Source organism: Siphateles boraxobius, unplaced genomic scaffold, assembly GCF_051911475.1.
Source record: "Siphateles boraxobius isolate OS27281-9 unplaced genomic scaffold, OSU_SipBor_1 111, whole genome shotgun sequence".
Classification (NCBI taxonomy): domain Eukaryota; kingdom Metazoa; phylum Chordata; class Actinopteri; order Cypriniformes; family Leuciscidae; genus Siphateles; species Siphateles boraxobius.
Window position 1 is genome coordinate 125,443 of NW_027508713.1, and position 19,304 is coordinate 144,746.

Consider the following 19,304-nt stretch of genomic DNA (forward strand, 5'->3'; position numbering starts at 1 on the left):
TAAAAGTGAGAAACTTCTCGGGAACTTCTTCGATAGGTTCAAAAGGAGCTAGGGAAAGACCTTCTAATACAATGGCCAGATCCCAAGTCGGCACCCTCGTACGAACTGCTGGCCTCAGCCTCAAAGTGCCACGGAGGAAACGAGTTATAAGCGGGTGTCTCCCAAGAGAAACTCCACTGAAAGGGACGTGGTAAGCAGCTAGTGCCGCCACATACACCTTTAGTGTGGAGGGGGATAACCCTGTGGAGAAGCGCTCCTGCAGGAATTCCAGCACTGCACCCACTGGGAGGTGTTCTCCACACCAAGAAGTGAAAAGTTTCCACTTCAAGGCATAAAGCTTCCTCGTGGATGGAGCTCTGGAGTTAAGAATGGTCTCAACAACCTCGGTTGAGAGACCGGAGTCTATGAGTTGGGCCCCCTCAGAGGCCAAGCCCACAGTTTCCACAATTCTGGGCGGGGGTGAAGTATCGTGCCCCCCGCCTGGGAGAGTAGATCCCTCCTGACCGGGAGCTCCAAAGGAGAACCGTCCAGGAGAGAAATCAGGTCCGCAAACCATACTCGGGCCGGCCAGAACGGGGCTACTAGTAGTAGACTGACCCCGTCCCGGCGGACCCTCTCCAGAACTCCTGGTAACAGAGCAATCGGGGGAAAGGCGTACAGACGTGACCTCGGCCACGGCTGCACCATAGCATCCAACCCCAGGGGGGCTGGAAGAGTGATGGAGAACCACCGATGACAATGAGTGGTCTCCTTGGAAGCGAATAGGTCCACCTCGGCGCGACCGAAACTCAACCAAAGGAGCTCCACCACCTCGGGGTGGAGTCTCCATTCCCCTGGCCTCGGCCCCTGCCTCGACAGGGAGTCTGCTACCACATTCAAATACCCAGGGAGATACATTGCTCTCAGAGATAGTAGCTTCCCTTGGGACCACAGGAGGATCTGACGGGCCAACTTGTAAAGCCGGCGAGACCGCAGGCCCCCCTGATGATTTATATAAGAGACCACCGACGTGTTGTCTGATTGAACTAACACATGATGGCCTCTCAGGTCTGTTAGGAAGTGTTTCAGAGCCTGAAACACAGCCAACATCTCTAGACAATTTATGTGCCACAAAAGATGATGATCCTGCCACAGACCTTGGGCTGGGCGACCACTCATGACCGCCCCCCACCCTGTGAGGGAAGCATCCGTCGTTAGCGTTATGCGACGACAAAGAGCCCCCAGCACAGGACCTTTGGATAGGAACCAAGTTTATCTCCACATGACCAGAGCACGAAGGCAGCGCCGCGTGACTTTGAACGTGCGGAGCGGATTTCCCCTCGGGGAGAATCCCTTGGTCCTGAGCCACCACTGTAGCGGTCTCATGTACAACAGGCCGCAAGGTATAACGTTGGACGCTGCTGCCATCAGACCCAACAGTCTCTGAAACTGCTTGACAGTGAGTAGCTGGCCTAGCTTCACTTGTTTCACAGCTGAGAGAATCGAAGCGATGCGGGTCGGAGAGAGTCGCGCCCGCATCGATACCGAATCCCAAACGACACCCAGAAAAGTGGTCTTCTGGGAAGGAGATAATACACTTTTCTTTGCGTTCAGCCTCAACCCCAACTTTCTGATATGAGCGAAGACGACATATCGATGCCGAGCCGCCATCTGCTCGGTCTGAGCTAAAATCAACCAATCGTCGATGTAATTGAGAATCCGAATGCCCTGAAGCCTCAGAGGCACTAGTGCTGCATCCATGCATTTCGTGAAAGTGCGGGGAGATAAAGCTAGGCCAAACGGAAGAACCCTGTACTGGAACGCCTCGCCCCCGAAGGCGAACCTCAGGAACTTCCTGTGTTGTGGAAGGATGGACACATGGAAGTATGCGTCCTTCAGATCTATCGTGACAAACCAGTCCTCGGACCTGATTTGAGACACGATCTGATTGATAGTGAGCATCTTGAATTTTAGCTTCCCTACCGAGCGATTCAATATGCGCAGGTCTAAAATTGGACGCAACCCCCCATCCTTCTTTGGAACGATGAAATATCGGCTGTAATAACCTGACTCCAAACTGGGAGGAGGAACCCGTTCTATAGCCTCTTTTTGAAGGAGCGTTTTCACCTCTTGTTCCAATACCAGAGCCTGCTCGGGGCCCACCACTGTGTGCAGAACCCCTCTGAATTTTGGTGGACGACACCTGAACTGGATAGCATAACCCTTTTCTACTGTCTGCAGGACCCAATGAGATATTTTTGGAAGGCTTTTCCACTCTGCCAGAAATTCTACTAAGGGTACCAGCCTCTCGAGACTGGCCTCTGGTGTAACTTGAGCAGCAGACGCAGCGCCCTGTAACGGCGCACCGGCAGGGAACAACTGGTCTGACCGCTCTGAGACCCTCCTCAGAGGGAGCGAGCGTCCCTCGGGAAAGCGCTCGCTGGGATCGTCTGTGCCCCGGCATAAAGGCGGGGTTGGCAGAACGAGCCCCTGAGGGCACCGAGGAGGAATGGGCACCGTAAAAAGAGGTGAACACCTTTCCGCCTCGGTGGGGACCACCCTCAGCATCCTGAACGGCTTGGCGTCAGGACTTCTTCTTAGCCGAAGCCTTCTTAGCCAATATAACTGTCCTCAGATCAGTTCTACTGGGAGAAGGCTTCGGCTGAGAGTGTCGCGGCTGAGCCCACTGTCCAGCAGGGGGAGCACGAGACGCGACACTCTGCCTCTGCTGCGCTCTATGTGATGAGCTCGAAGACGGCCGGGGCTGCTCCCGCCCAGCAGCCCCAGGGACATGAACTTTAAGGGGAAGAAACTTTTTAAAAGCTGCAGTTTGTTTCTTTTCTTCTTGGAATTTATCGATAACTGAATTCACAGCATCACCAAACAACCCCATGGGAGAAAGAGGAAGTGAGCCGAAGTGTTTCTTAAAGGCTTGGTGGGTAATGCCGGTGCCTTAAAAGATGATGCTGCTTCGGGGGAGAGATGGCTCGCAAGCGTCTCTTCCACACGAGGCAAAGCACCATAACCATGAGCCTTGGCTCCCATAACATTAGCGTATGTTGAAGTCTGGGGACTAAACACTCTATATGACACCGGTTTTCTCCATGATTTCGACACCTCGGTGTGGAGATCATGGAAAAACGGCAGGCACCGGCGTGGAGGCTGCCCACGTGACGGCAAAAATCTCTCATCCAACTTTGATTTAGAAACAGACTCCTGTCTAGTCACTGGCCATTCAATATTAAGTTTTTCAACAGCTCTTGTTAACACCTCCATAAGCTCATCACTCTCAGGAGTGTGGGGTGGCGAATCCTCCACATCTCCCTCAACACTAACAACATCAAGTTCCTCAGAACTGGATAGCTGCAGCATTGGTGCCTCAGCCCGAGCGGAAGAAACCGCAGCGCGTGCTTCCGAACCCGGGACTGAGGCACTGGATCTCACAGGTGAAGGGAGAGATAAGGCAGAGCCCGTCTCAAACCCCGCTGTGAGATCCATCTGCGATCCCCACGATAAGCGCCGCCGCTCTGCCTCGGCAGAAGCGGGACCCGAACCGCGGGGAGCGCGCACCGAACCGCTCTCCTCAAAGAGCGATCGGCGGGAGCGGAGCGTCCTTAACGGCAAACGCTCGCAATGCTCACAGTCTGCTCCCTCGAGAGCAAACTGGGCATGCTGAACTCCCAAACAAACAACACAAAGATCATGTGTATCCCCGCTCGTTAAATAACGCGAGCAGGGAGGAACACACTTTCTAAACTGCTGTTCGTCCGCCATAATCTCTCAATATATATATATATATAGGGATAAATTGTTTGTGTGGTGCAGGGTATGTAAGACAGACAATATCACACAGGGACAGATTCACATGTAGCGCGACTGAAAGCACAGAAGCTAATGCGCTTGTGTTTTTGGGGTGCTTTATAGTTTCCTGGTCGATGACGTCACCCGCCTATGACGTTTCATCTCTCCATTGGGCTGATTCCATACGTGCTTCATGACGCACAACGCAGGGGCGTTCCCGCAGCGTTTGACGCAGCTCGAAGTTCCCTTGAAAGGGAACTGCGCTAGTTAAAATTACAAATGATTTACTTTTAGCTTCTGACCAAGGCTGTATCTCAATACTAGTTCTACTCGATCTTAGTGCTGCGTTCGATACTATTGATCATAAAATACTCTTGGATCGACTACAAAACTACACTGGTGTTCAGGGACAGGCATTAAGCTGGTTTAGATCGTACTTATCAGACCGTTACCATTTTGTCTGTTTAAATGGGGAAAAATCAAAGATAACGTCAGTAGACTATGGAGTGCCGCAAGGATCGGTGTTAGGCCCTCTGCTATTCTCAATATATATGCTGCCACTTGGTAATATTATAAGAAAACATGGAATTAATTTCCACTGTTATGCTGATGACACTCAATTATATATCTCATCACGACCAGATGAAAACACTAACTTATCTAAATTGACAGAGTGTCTAAATGATATAAAATGCTGGATGACGTGTAATTTCCTGCTATTAAATTCAGATAAAACGGAGGTACTACTTATTGGTCCAAAAAACTACCCACAAAATCCCTTACAATACAACTTTAATTTAGAAGGATGTCCTGTTACTTTATCCACTACAGTAAAAGACCTGGGTGTTATACTAGACCGCAACTTGACTTTCGAAAATCATATTTCATATATTACAAGAACAGCCTTTTTCCACCTTAGAAACATTGCTAAGCTACGCAACATGCTATCTGTTTCTGATGCAGAAAAGTTAGTTCATGCATTCATGACCTCGAGACTAGATTACTGTAATGCTTTATTAGCTGGCTGTCCTGCATCCTCAATCAACAAGCTACAGTTAGTGCAAAATGCAGCTGCTAGAGTTCTTACTAGATCAAGGAAATATGATCATATAACACCTATTTTATCATCTCTACACTGGTTACCTATTAAGTTACGTATCAATTACAAAGTATTCCTACTGACCTATAAAGCCCTAAATGGTTTAGCTCCTGTGTATTTAACAGACCTTCTATCGCCATACAATCCATCACGTTCTTTAAGATCACTAAATTCGAGGCTTCTGTTCATTCCTAGGATATCTAAGTCCACTAAAGGAGGGAGGGTGTTCTCGCATTTAGCTCCTAAACTCTGGAATAGCCTTCCTGATATTGTACGAGACTCAGACTCGCTGTCCCAGTTTAAAACTAGATTAAAGACGCATCTCTTTAACCAAGCATTCACTTAATGCTTAACCTTTGATACTACTGCTGAATCAGTTCGAATGCATTAACATTATGAACATCAGCTATGCTAATTATTTCCCATCTGCCTTTCTGCTGTTATCTCGGGACGCTAGTCCCGAGGTAAATAGCGTTCGTCAGCTCCAGTTTGTATCCAGCCTCTCACGGAGACTTCAGATGCCCCAACGCCTGTGAAGAGACGACTCGACGCCTGTGAAGAGACGACTCAAAGCCGGCGATATGTTATGCCATAAATTAATACTTGATTAACTAACTGTATTTTTCTATGTACATTTCCGAAATGCAATTTCTGTAAAGCTGCTTTGAGACAATGTGTATTGTGAAAAGCGCTATACAAATAAATTTGAATTGAAATTGAATTGAATTGAATAGAATAATTAAGTGATTAATTGAGTGATGATTGGCCATTATTGAAGACACCTGATGTTAACAAGCAGAATCACCAAAGGAGAAAAAAAAAAAAAAAGCCACCATTATGGTGATCGGTGTTTGCTTTAGTTGGGCTCTTGACCCTTAAACAATTATTATGTCAATTTTGTTCGGCTGATGTAGTTGAGTTATAACTGCCAGATGAACATTGAGAAAAGGCGATCAGGTGGTGTCGGTTATGTTTTGATGTAATCATTGTCATATGGAGAGACTATGGTCTATTTTATTTTATGTGTGTTTTTGTGTGTATTTGGCACCGTTTGTTTTCTCTTTTGATTGGTGTTGTTTTGTGATTTTGTTTTATTATGCACATTTTATTTTGGTGACACTTGACCATGAATTAGAGTGTGGGGTAACGCCCCATATTTGTTGGGAAGCCCGGATCACAGCTGATTAGCAGATGGACAGCTGTTGGTAATTGCCATGTCAAATCACAGACGGTTTAAAACAAGCGAAGGAACTGAAAACAGTGTATCTGTGACCCGTGAATCTCGTTGCGCAGCTCAGTTCTCCACATTTTATTATTGGATGGTAGTCGCGATTGTTTTTTTATTTATTTCTTTGCCCCAACCATTGCATGGATCATTGTCTGCTCGTGTTGAAGCTGACGTTTCGTTGAAGTGACGGTCCCGCTGTTAACCCGCTGGCTGCTGGTATCTTCGTCCCTTCTCTGCTGTGCTGGGATTGCTGCCGTTCTCTGCTGTGCTGGGATTGCTGCCGTTCTCTGCTGTGCTGGGATTGCTGCCGTTCTCTGCTCCGCTGGGATTGCATGCCGTTCTCTGCTGTGCTGGGATTGCTGCCGTTCTCTGCTGTGCTGGGATTGCTGTCGTTCTCTGCTGTGCCGGGATTGCTGCTGGGATTGCTGCTGTTCTCAAATGCGCTGGATTGTTGCCGCCCTCTGCTGCACTACAGATCGCTGTTGCTCTCCGTTGTGTTGCCCGGAGCCCTGCTTCATCTGTCCTGGCCTGTGGTGTTGTGGAGCATTGACCAACAAGACTGGGAGCTAGATTCGTCTACTCCCAGTTTATTGGTGAGTGACGCTCTGTTAAATTGTGTGCCTTGCCTCGTCCGAAGTTAAGATCTACGTCTCACCTAATTTGTAGAGTTCCAGTCTGTCTACTGCAGTCATACCGTTATCTATATCGTTTATGCATATTCACAAATTGCAGTGAAGTAATTGAGTGTGGCACGATTAATAGCTTTTCTAGTGTGGTGTTGTGTTTGCTGTGTTTATCTACTGTGGAGATACTGGTGGCTCTTTCTCTGTTTGTGTGAGTGTTGTGTTGATGCGCACGAGTGATTGACAGGTGGCTTGTGGTGTAGACGCCGCTGTTCGTTGCGAGACGGACTTGTGTTGGAGGAACCGCGTACGGACTGTGGGTGCTTAACTACGGACTTCCAGTAGATTTGTTAATGTGTTTTTCCAATGTCCAGCTTTTAGATTGAGTGAGAGAGTGCATGAGTGCACGGCCACCCTTTCCTTTTATCATTGTAACCAGAGATTGTAATAAATTAACTTTTATGTTGAAATTGTTGTTTGGGCAATTCTGTTGTGTTGCTCTCACCAAACTAAAAGAACTTGCAAGTAAAAGAAAGTTATTTTATTTAATAGAGTCCTAGCTCTTCAATTGGGTGGCGTAGTCGGGCTACATTATTTGTATCACATTTGGCGTAGTCGGCATGATTTGGTTTGGAGCTTCACATACGGGTTATCCAAGCTATATAATAGTTTATAATTTTTATATATACACTTTTTTTTCTTGTTTGTCTTGAATATGATGCCGATTTATGCGGGTGCACCTTGGATCCCTAAATTTAAAGGGGCGGGTGGTGATTTAAAATTTAGTGAGTGGAAAGAACAAATTCAGAGTTTATTGCAGGCACGGGAGTTTAATGAACCGCAAAAAGTCAGTATAGTGTTGGGGGCATTAACAGATGAAGCTAAGCGGGAGGTTTGTGTTTTAGGGGATACAGACCGTGATACTGTAGCAAAAATTTTGAGGTATTTAGACACCCTGTATGGAGATCAGGTCCCTGTGGCAAATTTGAGATTACAATTTTTTAGCTGCACACAAACTGCCAGTGAGAGTTTAAGAGCTTATGTTCTCAGGCTGCGGGAATTGTTCTGTAGACTAAGGAAGTGAGACCCAGATGGCCCTCTTGATGAAAGTCACCTGTTAGACCAGCTTTTGATGGGACTCCGTAACGCAGAACTGAGGAGCACCATCAGAACCTATGCACGTCGTAATCCAGATGCCACTTTCAACATTGTATTGGAATAGATCTTGTTGCTGGAATGTGAACAGCGGCCTGGGGCTGGGCATGAAACTGTAGCACAAGCTGTGGGTGAGTCCCCTGTTCTTAAATCAGTAACAGGGAAGGATGACTGGGCTGAGACTTTTCGGCGGGAGCTCCTCCAGGAGGTGAGGGGACAGATGAATGCACTAAGACAAGAAATGTCTTACACACCTAACACCTGGGCTGCAGACGGTAAGCCTATCTGCCGCCAGTGTGGCCGCAGCGGACATATTGCCAGGTTCTGTAGACCCCCATCCGAGTCCAATGCTGATTTAAACTAGTTTGTCCTGCTACTGAGGTCCAAGTAGCAGGGAATTCGGGGGAAGCGGGACAAAGGGCCGTATTTGTAGGTGACTGCCCCAAGGTTGAGGTTAAAGTAAATGGTGTGCCCCTAATAGGACTAATCGACACAAGTGACGTTAATGCGACAGAGTGTATTCGACCAACACTACCCAGCAGATGCCTTATCACATGGTGCGGCTCCCAACAAATTGACACTTAGAGCGGCTAATGGGTTATCCATCCCTTATCAAGGCTATGTGGTGATGGATTTTGAAATAGGAGGTGCTAATATTTCAGGGAGGGGGGTTATTATTGTAGCCGATCATTGTCTAACCGCCCGATTACTGATTGGTATGAATGTTATCACAACCTGTTGGCATGACCTGCTTACTCGACCAGAGGGTCTGAAAACTGTTTTCCAGGATCAAGGGACAAGGAAAGCCTGGACGGGTGGGTTTGCGGTGTGCCAGCAAACAGCTGTAGTCGGGGGAGAAGATGGATACATGGGGTTTGTGCGTCCAGCAAGTCGCAGGGGCCTAACCGTTCCAGCCAGAAGCGAGGTGGTGGTTTGGGGCCGTGCGCGGATGGGTCAGAAGGGGCAGAACTACTGTGGCCTGATTGAAGCACTGCCTGAACTGGGGGCTTTCTCTGTGGCGAAGACTGTTGTGTTTGTCAGACATGGTCAACTCCCTATTCGTATCAAAAATATGACCTCTTGTCCGGTCTTTATAGGCCGCTACCAGAAGCTGGCGAAGGTGTTTCGTGTTGACCGTGCTGACATCCATGGCCAGATAGATCTAAGCCTGACCGTGCAGGACGATGGAACTGTCGCAGTAGATAGTGTGGAGGCTGGAAAGGGAGAACAGGTGGAACCACCCGTCGAGATGTTAAGAGATTTACAAGGCCGAGATGACTTGACTGAACGACAGACGCAGGATTTTAAAGCGCTCCTACAAAGGTGGGTCAGGGTGTTTGCCCTCCATGAGGAGGATTTCGGGCATACTGATGCGGTGCAACACCAAATCCACACTAATGATGCGCCTCCAGTAAGGGAAAAATATCGCCCCCTACCACCTATGATGTACCAAGAAATGCGTGCCCTACTAGCCGATATGTTGGAAAAGAAGGTTATTCAGCCAAGTTCCAGCCCTTGGGCTGCACCTATTGTGATGGTCCGCTAGAAAGATGGCAGTTGGCGCTTTTGCGTTGACTTTCGCAAGTTGAACTCCCTGACTTATAAAGGTGCCTGTTAAATTGTGTGCCTTGCCTCGTCCGAAGTTAAGTTCTACGTCTCACCTAATTTGTAGAGTTCCAGTCTGTCTACTGCAGTCATACCGTTATCTATATCGTTTATGCATATTCACGAATTGCAGTGACCTAATTGAGTGCGGCACGATAAATAGCTTTTCTAGTGTGGTGTTGTGTTTGCTGTGTTTATCTACTGTGGAGATACTGGTGGCTCTTTCTCTGTTTGTGTGAGTGTTCTGTTGATGCGCACGAGTGATTGACAGGTGGCTTGCGGTGTAGACGCCGCTGTTCGGTGCGAGACGGACTTGTGTTGGAGGAACCGCGTACGGACTGTGGGTGCTTAACTACGGACTTCCAGTAGATTTGTGAATGTGTTTTTCCAATGTCCAGCTTTTAGATTGAGTGAGAGAGTGCGTGAGTGCACGGCCGCCCTTTCCTTTTAATCATTGTAACCAGAGATTGTAATAAATGAACTTTTATGTTGAAATTGTTGTTTGGGTAATTCTGTTGTGTTGCTCCCACCAAACTAAAAGAACTTGCAAGTAAAAGAAAGTTATTTTATTTAATAGAGTCCCAGCTCTTCAATTGGGTGGCGTAGTCGGGCTACATTATTTGTATCACATCATCGCTTGACTTGAATAACCCAAGTCATTTAGAGTGTCTTTACCTTGTTAATTACAGAAACACTGTGATTTTAATAGCAAACAATTATCAGCATTTTCAATTTAATCCTAAATATTTCTTAATAGTTGTTCTGATCGGAAGTCTTTGAAAAATATTTTATAATTTTATTTAGACACACTGACATCAATAATCAGCCTGTGAATCTCAACAATGGTGACAGTAATAAAGCATGTTGCAGTGCATTCTGGGTGCCACCAATCACAACTCATTCATAGCTCCCATCATGCATGAATAAATTATGATCTGATTTGTCTTAGTAATTTCCTTTTCCTAATTGAATATTTTGTTTGTCACCATTGTTGAGATTAATGATTATAGTTAACTGATTATAGATGTCTGTATGTGCCTAAAAGAAAGACTTAGGCACATTATACAACATTTCCTTTGGTGAGGCACTGCCTACACAGCAAAAACTCCAGAGTTAAATGAAATCTCCTGGGAGTTTATATGACTCCACACTCAAGAGTGTTATATTAACACTGAAGCAGTGTTAAAGTTAATGAGATAATTAAGTGATTAATTGAGTAATGATTGACCATTATTGAAGACAGCTGATGTTAACAAGCAGAATCACTGAAGGAGAAAAATCAAAAGTTTAAGTCACCATTATGTTGATCAGTGTTTACATCAGTTGGGCTCTTGACCCTTCATTTTTTAACATTAGATTTTGTTTGGCTGTTGTATCTGAGTTATGATTTGCCAGATGAACAAAGAGAAATGTGATCAGGTGGTGTTGGTTGTGTTTTAACTAAATCATAATTTGACCTGTATCACTGAACTCAATTAGAGAAAAATCTCTCACTTTAATGTATATTCTTGATTACAGCATCACAGTGATGCTATAGCATAAGATCCAGAATTTTCTATATAATTCAAATGGTTTCTTAAAAGTTGTTCTGAAAAAAAAAAGTATTTTAGGCACACACAGACATCAATAATCAGTGTATGAATCTCAACAATGGTGACAAACAGAATATTCAAATAGGAAAAGGAAATTACTAGGACAATTCAGATCATAATTTATTCATACCGCAATGCATGATAGGAGCCATGAATGAGTTTTGATTGGTGGCACCCAGAATGCATTGCAACATGCTTTATTATTGTCACCATTGTTGAGATTCACAGTCTGATTATTGATGTCAGTGTGTCTAAATAAAAAAAAAACTTTTCAGTATTTTGATAAGGACAATTTTTAAGAAATATTTCGGATTATATGGAAAATGTTGAAAACCGGTTGCTATAGAATCACAGGGTTGTTGTAATCAACAAGGTAAACCTAACTCTTTAAATGAGTTTAGTGATTCTGGTCAAACAAGGATAATGTTAAAACATAACCAACACCACCTGATCACATTTTCTCTTAGCTCATATGGTAGTTATAACTCAGTTAAATAACAGCCAAGCTAAAACGGATGTTAACAGTAAAAGGGTCAAGAGCCCAACAAAGTCAAACACTGATCACCATAATGGTGGTTTAAAAAAAAATATTTTACCCTTAAGTGATTCTGCTTTTTAACTCCAGGTGTCTTCAATAATTGTCAATCATCACTCAATGAATCACTTAATTATCTCATTAACTTTAACACTCTTGATTGTTAATTTAACACTCATATTTTAACACTTTAACACTCTTGAGTCTGGAGCCATATAAACTCCCAGGAGAGTTAATTTAACACTGGAGTTTTTGCTGTGTACCCTGCCTACCCTGACCGCACGTCCCTGGCTCTTTTAACTTGATGTAGATACCTTCTATCACTATTTGCACTTAGTGTAAATAACATCTTTTGCTAATAAAATACTGCTATTTCCCCTAATAGTACACAGTGAATCCACAGAGTTAAATTAACTCTGCTCAGAGAACATTTGGTCCCTCTCTACAGAGAGTTAAAATAACTCTGAATCAGAGTTAAAGTTAATGAGATACTTAAGTGATTAATTAAGTGATGATTTGGCATTAATTATGAACACCTGCTGTCAACAAGCAGACTCACTGAATGAAAGAGAAACAACAAGAACAGAAAAAAAGATAAACACAAGAACTACAACTGCCTTCTAGACACAGCGTTAGATGAAATCAAATTAAGACAAAAGAAATTAAATCTCTGAAGATCTCAGCAGAGGAGGATTAAACAACTCCACAAACAGCATTACCAGCTTCACTTATTACTAACCAGATTTACTTTATTTGGTTATACGTCTACAGAAGGTTTTATTGAGAATTAACTGAGGTTTAGATGTTGATGATTTACTGAAAATGTTTGATCACCATTATGGTGATGAGTGTTACCTTTAGTTGGGCAGTTTGACTCTTGGCTTTTTTTGCGAGTTTGTGGTTTTTGTAACAATTATAACCAAAACACGAAATTTGTTACAAAGAAAGCCACAAACAAAGATGATCAGGTGATATAGTTTTCAACAACAAAAAGTAGAAAAAAGCATTGATATCATTTGTGAAATTGTTTAATCCTCCTCTGCTGAGATCTTCAGAGTTTTAATGTCTTCTTTTATCTTCAGTGGATTTCATCTAAGGCTGTGGCTGGAAGTTAGTTGTAGTTCTTGTGTTTCTCTTTTTTCTGTTCCTGTTGTTTCTCTTTCCTTCGGTGATTCTGCTTGTTGACAGCAGGTGTTCATCATTAATGCCAAATCATCACTTAATTAATCACTTAATTATCTCATTAACTTTAACTCTGATTCAGAGTTATTTTAACTCTCTGTAGAGATGGACCAAATGTTCTCTGAGCAGAGTTAATTTAACCTCCTAAGACCTGGTTGTCCACATACGTGGACATAACATTATTGGTGGTGTGCAGCATAATACTTAATTCTGTGCAGAGGTGGAATGTCCAGGGGTCACAAAGTAAAAGTCCTGCCATATTTTTATTCCACCCACAGCAAAAACTCCAGTGTAAAATGAGCTTTACTGGGAATTTATTTGGATCCAGACTCAAGAGTGTTAAAGTTAATGAGATAATTAAGTGAATAATTGAGTGATGATTGAGATATTATTGAAGACACCGGATGTTAACTAGCAGAATCACTGAAGGAGAAAATCTATATTTTAGTCACCGTTATGGTGATCAGTGTTTGCTTTAGTTGGGCAGGTGACCTTTAAATGTTTAACTAAAGATTTTGTTTGGCTGTTTTAACAGCTGGATGAACAAAGAGATCAGCTCAGATCAGATGTTGTAGATCATGTTTAGACAATCATCATTTGACCTGAATCACTGAACTCATTTAAAGCCTACTCTCTGACTTAAATGTATAATGATCATAACCGCATCACAGTGATTCTATAACATTAGAACCAGATTTTTCAAAATAAACCAAATGATATCTTAAACGTTGTTCTGATAAATAAATTAAAATCTTTCTTGTAGGCACACACAGACTTCAAGATTCAGTGTATGAATCTCAACAATGGTGACAAACAGAATATTCAATTAGGAAAAGGAAATGACTAAGACAATTCAGATCATAATTTATTCATACCGCAATGCATGATGGGAGCCATGAATGAGTTTTGATTGGTGGCACCCAGAATGCACTGCAACATGCTATATAATTGTCACCATTGTTGAGAAACACAGGCTGATTCTTGATGTCTGTGTGTGCCCATAAAGTATTTAGAATAGAACAGCTTTTAAGAAATCTTTTGGATAATATTTACATTTCTGAAAATGTTATACTGCGTAATCAAAGGGTTAAACTCTACAAATGAGTTTTGTGACAAGTGATGATTATGTCAAAACATAACCAAACCCAGCGCATCAGCTTTCCTTGTTGTTCGTCTGGCTGTTATAACTCATGTACAGCAGCCAAACAACATCTAAAGTTAACGATATAAGGGTCAAGAGTCCAACTAAAGCAGACACTAATCGCCATAATGGTGACTTAAAAAATGTGACGTTCTCCTTCAGTGATTCTGCTTGTTATCATCAGGTGTCTCCAATAATGCTCAATCATCACTCAATTATTCACTTAATTATCTCATTAACTTTAACACTCTTGAGTCTGGATCCAAATAAACTCCCAGTAAAGTTCATTTAACACAGTTTTTGCTGTGGGTGGAATAAAAATGTGGCAGGACTTTTACTTTCTGACCCCTGGACTTTCCACCTCTGACCAAAACTCGGGTCTTAGGAGGTTAACTCTGGGGATTTTGCTGTGTAAATAGCATCTATCGCTATTTGCTCTAAATAGCCTCTGCCTTAAATAATTAAAGGATTAAAAGTTTTTTTAAGAGATTTAAGGAAATTAATCAAGAAATAAAATTGCTAAAATAAGTTCTAGGTCTAATTTTAGTAATTATTAGGGGGGACATGTGCGCTTCAATGTCTATGGTGGATACAGCATGTACCACATTTCAAAGTGTGTAAACATAATCTCTTTATTTCTTCATCTTTCTCTTACCGGCGATTGATACTGCTGGTGACTGCCACTGCACTCCCATCTTCTGCGATGATGGACAGATGAGAAGTGCCATGTGCACCAGGATATCTGTCTTGTTTGTCATCATTGATCTGACTCCTGATGTGATCGGCAAAGCTCTCTGAGGTCATATTTTGGACAATCTGTGTAACAAGCTTCAAAAGATGTGTAAATAAAAGAACAGTGAGACAATAATGTCTGCTGTAACCTAAGTTACTATAAAGGGCACTTTAACTGTAGGGGCCATCTTGTCCGAAGACAAGGACGAAGGCGTGGCAGGCATGACGTGAAGAAGCTCAGGCTCTGCACCCAGTAAACGTGTTGATCTCACAGTGATGTCACCATGTGGTCACACCGTCAGCAATCTGAGTTCACAGTGATGTAAAAGTGTAACCTCACAGCGCTCTCACTGTGTGCTCAAACAGTTTAAATGTTTAAACTTGTAGATACCCAGCATGCATTGCAGCATGAACCTTTTGATCAATGAGCTCAACATTGTGAGTATCACCATATGAAAATGGTGTGACGTCATGGTGATCATCACATACTAACGTGTCGACTGGGTAGGTAATATAAAGTGTGATATTTTAGTTAATTGTAGAGCTTGTTTTATGGAGAGCATGGTTAATCAAGCCAATAAGACACTAAAACTCTTCCTCTTTATTATACAAATCTGTCATTAAAAATGTATAAAATTGATGTGAGATTAGGTTAAAATCATATACTATAGCCTTATAGTGACGGAACATTGAAATGTCAAAGATGTCTGAAATCATGTAACTTTGGCAGTTTGATACACACTTTGAATAAAAAAATAAACAAAAAAAAATCTCTTGTATAGATTAAACTCTCAGAATATAGTGAACAAGACAAAAGTAGTGCTTTTTGACATTTTGGAGCTTGACAAATATTCACAATGGACTGTCATTGTTTGGAAACAAAAACACTTTTTGTATTTCACTGAAAAAAGCAACCACCATACAATGAAGGCAATAATGACAGAATTTTATTTTTGAGGGAAGCAATTAATTTAAAACCCATATTACCAACAAAAAAACTTCCCAAGGAATACATACTCTATGTAAAAATATGTGCAGTTTGAACTCACAGGATTGATGTTTTTGTTTTCATATCGTGGGTCTCCCAGTTCACTCTTTAAAAAAAAACTGAAGCGGAACGCCTCTATCATGCGGTGAAAGGTCAAAGTCTTGTTCTCTATAGTGGACACACTGCTGCTTGAGATGTTGTAACCTGAAATAAAATGCTTAATTATTAGAATAAAATCTTCAAGCTTTCATGGTTGCCCTTGAATGAGCTAAAGATATAACTCTTTTTTATTATTATTAAACCTTTATTTAACCAGGAAAACACTCATTGAGATTAAAAATCTCTTTTTTAGGGCCCTATAAAATCCGTTTTATTTTTTTTCCAAATTCCGTTTTATTTTTTCCCAAATTCTGTTTTTTCTGTTTTAATTTTTGCAAATTCCGTTTTTTCCGTTTTAATTTTGGGGAATTTAGTTTTTTTTACCCTTTACTGTTATTTTAGTCATAAAAAGAGTGTGCTTTTAATGTTAATGATTAAAATGTACATACATAAAACAGGAATGACCTTAAATTTATTGAGGTAACAAACATTACTTTTACTTTTCAGGACAAATACTGCATGATGTAAACACTGCACTCGAAGTACTTCAGGTAACAACAAAATATTAATGGTTATGAGCTTTAAATTGTCCAGTAAAATATATTATATTAGTTTATATAAGTTTAAATAAAAGTCACACTAAGTCTCTCTCTTGCGCACTGTAAAGCGAGCTCTCGGACACACTCAGTCTCTCTCGCGCACTATCGAGCGCTCTCTCGGACACACTCGGTCTCTCGCGCGCACTATCGAGCGCGCTCTCCGACACACTTGGTCTCACTCACGCAGTGTCGATCGCGGAGATCGCTTCGCTTTTGTCCAGTCCGGAGCGCCTCGGTGTGCACGGAGGGAAGGGGTTGTGTGTGTGTGTGAGGGACGCGTGAGTGACAGAGACGGAGGGAGAGCAGGGAAAGGAAATGCAACTGAAAGAATGTTTTAAATAGCGTTAAAAAAAAAGAATATACGTGGCGGCCGGTGTTTATTCTGTGGCGCACCGCGACGAATTAGTCTATGTGTGGGAAGCACTGCATAAAAGTGACATGGGAACTGCTCGGCTCAGTACTGAGGGCTTAGCGTCAGGTTTCTTAACTTTTTCGCCGACAAAAGCAGAGCTGTGGATAGCCGCTTCACCATGCTTTCAATGTTTTGAAGGGAGAAAGGCAGCTGAAATGACGGGAGGGGTTGTGTCGCCCAAATTTGCTTCCCCCGGTCTGCATTTTCCCCAGACATACGTTCTTCTCCCACACAAAAACATAATTTCATTCCAAATATGTAAAATTTGCGAAATTCTGCATTAACACTAGATTCCACGTTAATTTGCCAATTCCGCGATTCCGTCTTCAATTCCGTGATCGCGGAAATTATAGGGCCCTACTTTTTCAAGATTGTCCTGGCCAAGACACCCAGCCAGCACAGCCATGTGGGGCCCAAATGGGTTTGACCTGGGCTATCTAACTGGGACCCAGACAGTTTTGTCCTCAGTTTCCACTTTGATGTAAAGGATAAAGGATTATATAGGATTTGTGGTTTTAATAATGCATTTTTCATAATAGAAGTCATTTGATTCTACAGCATATCTAATAGTTTTGTTTATCAAATAATATACTTGGTTTTTAAAAACTATTTAGTGCACAAAAACCTTTTATCTATTGCTTTACTTAGACGCACACAGACATCAAGAAACATCATATGAATCTCAACAATGGTGACAATCATACAAAATATCCTGTTAATCAGATCACCCCTGAGCATAAAACAAGCTAAAAAAAATCCAGCTGCATAATTTATTAATGCAGCAATGCATGCTGGGAGATATGGGTGAGTTTTGATTGGTGGTACCCAGCATGTACTGCAGCATGAAGCATTTCATTGATTGTCACCATTGTTGCGAGTCATACACTGATTCTTGATGGCTAAGTAATAATGTAAAAGAACAACTAAATGTTTTAAAAATCCTTTATGTTATTTGATAAAGAACATTGCTCTCATGATGTAAAATTTAATTGCTTCTATTATAAAACAACACTAAAAACACAAATCATCAAAAATCAGTCAACATCACCTAATCTAAATTTTTCTAGGCTTTTTTGCCACAACAAATGTGTTTTATAAATCACACAATTAAAGCAACCAGAGAAAAATGTTATACTAAATAGTCAAGGGTCAAGAGTCCAACTAAAGCAAACACTAACCACCATCATGGTGACTTTAAAATACAACTATTGATTTAATTAGAAACGGAAATCAAATAAAGTCAGTCTGGTTAGTAATAAGTGAAGCTGGTGATGCTGTTTGTGGAGTTGTTTAATCAGATCTTGAGAGATTTAATGTATTTTATCTTCAGTTGATTTCATCTAAGGCTGTGGCTGGAAGTAATTCTTGTGTTTTTCTTTCCTTCAATGATTCTGCTTGTTAACAGCGGGTGTTCATCAATAATGCTCAATCATTATTCAATCACTTAATTATCTCATTAACCTCTTACCCAGCGCCCTTATTTTTGGAATTTTCTGAAAACGACATACCCAAATACAAATGTCTGTAGCTCCTAAACCATAAGGTCCAAATTCATAACTCTGATATTTTTTTTAAACTAGACACTTGAAACTTTGTTACCCAAGAGTCATAATAACTCAAAGTTGCACAGGAACAAAGTAAAACAAGGTAGAATTTACAGTAAATTGACTAACGATTTCTTTGAATGAATTTCATTTAGGGAAAAAATGATCAGACTTTTAGGTTAGGGGCCTGAAAACACCATAAAGATAAAACTGAATGTCTGACCATGTTTTGATTCAAATTTAAAGATGATACTCCCAAAAATGTAGTTTCTGTAAGCTTTTATTCAAGAAAAGTCTAGGCGTCCTTTGCAAAAGGCCATTTGGAGACTCCAAATGGACACCTGGTAACCAAATGACATAAGGAGTAAACACTACATACAACATACATGTATATCAATTCAGAACTGTTCTGCCCATCAAAGCACACAAGAAAAAATGATTACAGCACAACATTTGAACATTTGAACAAAATACTCTTCATTTTGAACAATTCTAATAGCAAAAACATCCTCATCAACATTGTGCCATCTTTCACTGTCTTAGCACTGTGAGGTGCTAAGAGACACAGTAGGTACTGACTGGCTCCCCCTCCCCCTCCCCCTCCCTCTCCCTCTCCCTGTACCTCTGGTAATGTTAGCTGAAGCAGATTCAGATGGAGATGAAGAAGACTGCTGTGGTCTCTTTCGTCGCTCAGGACTGGACTCCGGATTCCAGTCCGGATCTGTTTCAGTTGAAGGCCTATTTTACAGCACAGGAACACACACAAAAGAGGATTTCAGTTTGAGTCAAATATTAGAGACAAACTATTATTAGGAGCATCAAGATTACATCATATTACAATAACAAATGCCTATTTGTCAAATACCTTATGCTTATAATGCTCAGCATTATAAATGCTTTGTAAAAATTATATATTTTTCCACATATCTTTACCTGACATCTTGTAATAATTTCCTTCCATTGTTGTTATATTCAATGCACCATTCATTC

General features: G+C 41.9%; 2 protein-coding genes across 3 annotated transcripts in view; one reads left to right on the forward strand and one right to left on the reverse strand.

Moving 5' to 3' along the window:
• Positions 1 to 19,304, forward strand: part of LOC143705652 (polymeric immunoglobulin receptor) — a 232,995-nt gene that overhangs the window by 32,050 nt on the left and 181,641 nt on the right. The gene's annotated exons all lie outside the window — the stretch shown is intronic.
• The window catches only part of LOC143706148 (glutathione hydrolase 1 proenzyme-like), a 58,072-nt gene that overhangs the window by 12,158 nt on the left and 26,610 nt on the right, over positions 1 to 19,304 (reverse strand). Inside the window, exons 9-10 of the mRNA XM_077197784.1 lie at positions 15,722 to 15,864; positions 14,596 to 14,768 (exon numbers count right to left, since the gene is read on the reverse strand). Coding sequence (XP_077053899.1) covers positions 14,596 to 14,768; positions 15,722 to 15,864 — 316 coding nt within the window. The remainder of the gene's footprint in view (positions 1 to 14,595; positions 14,769 to 15,721; positions 15,865 to 19,304) is intronic.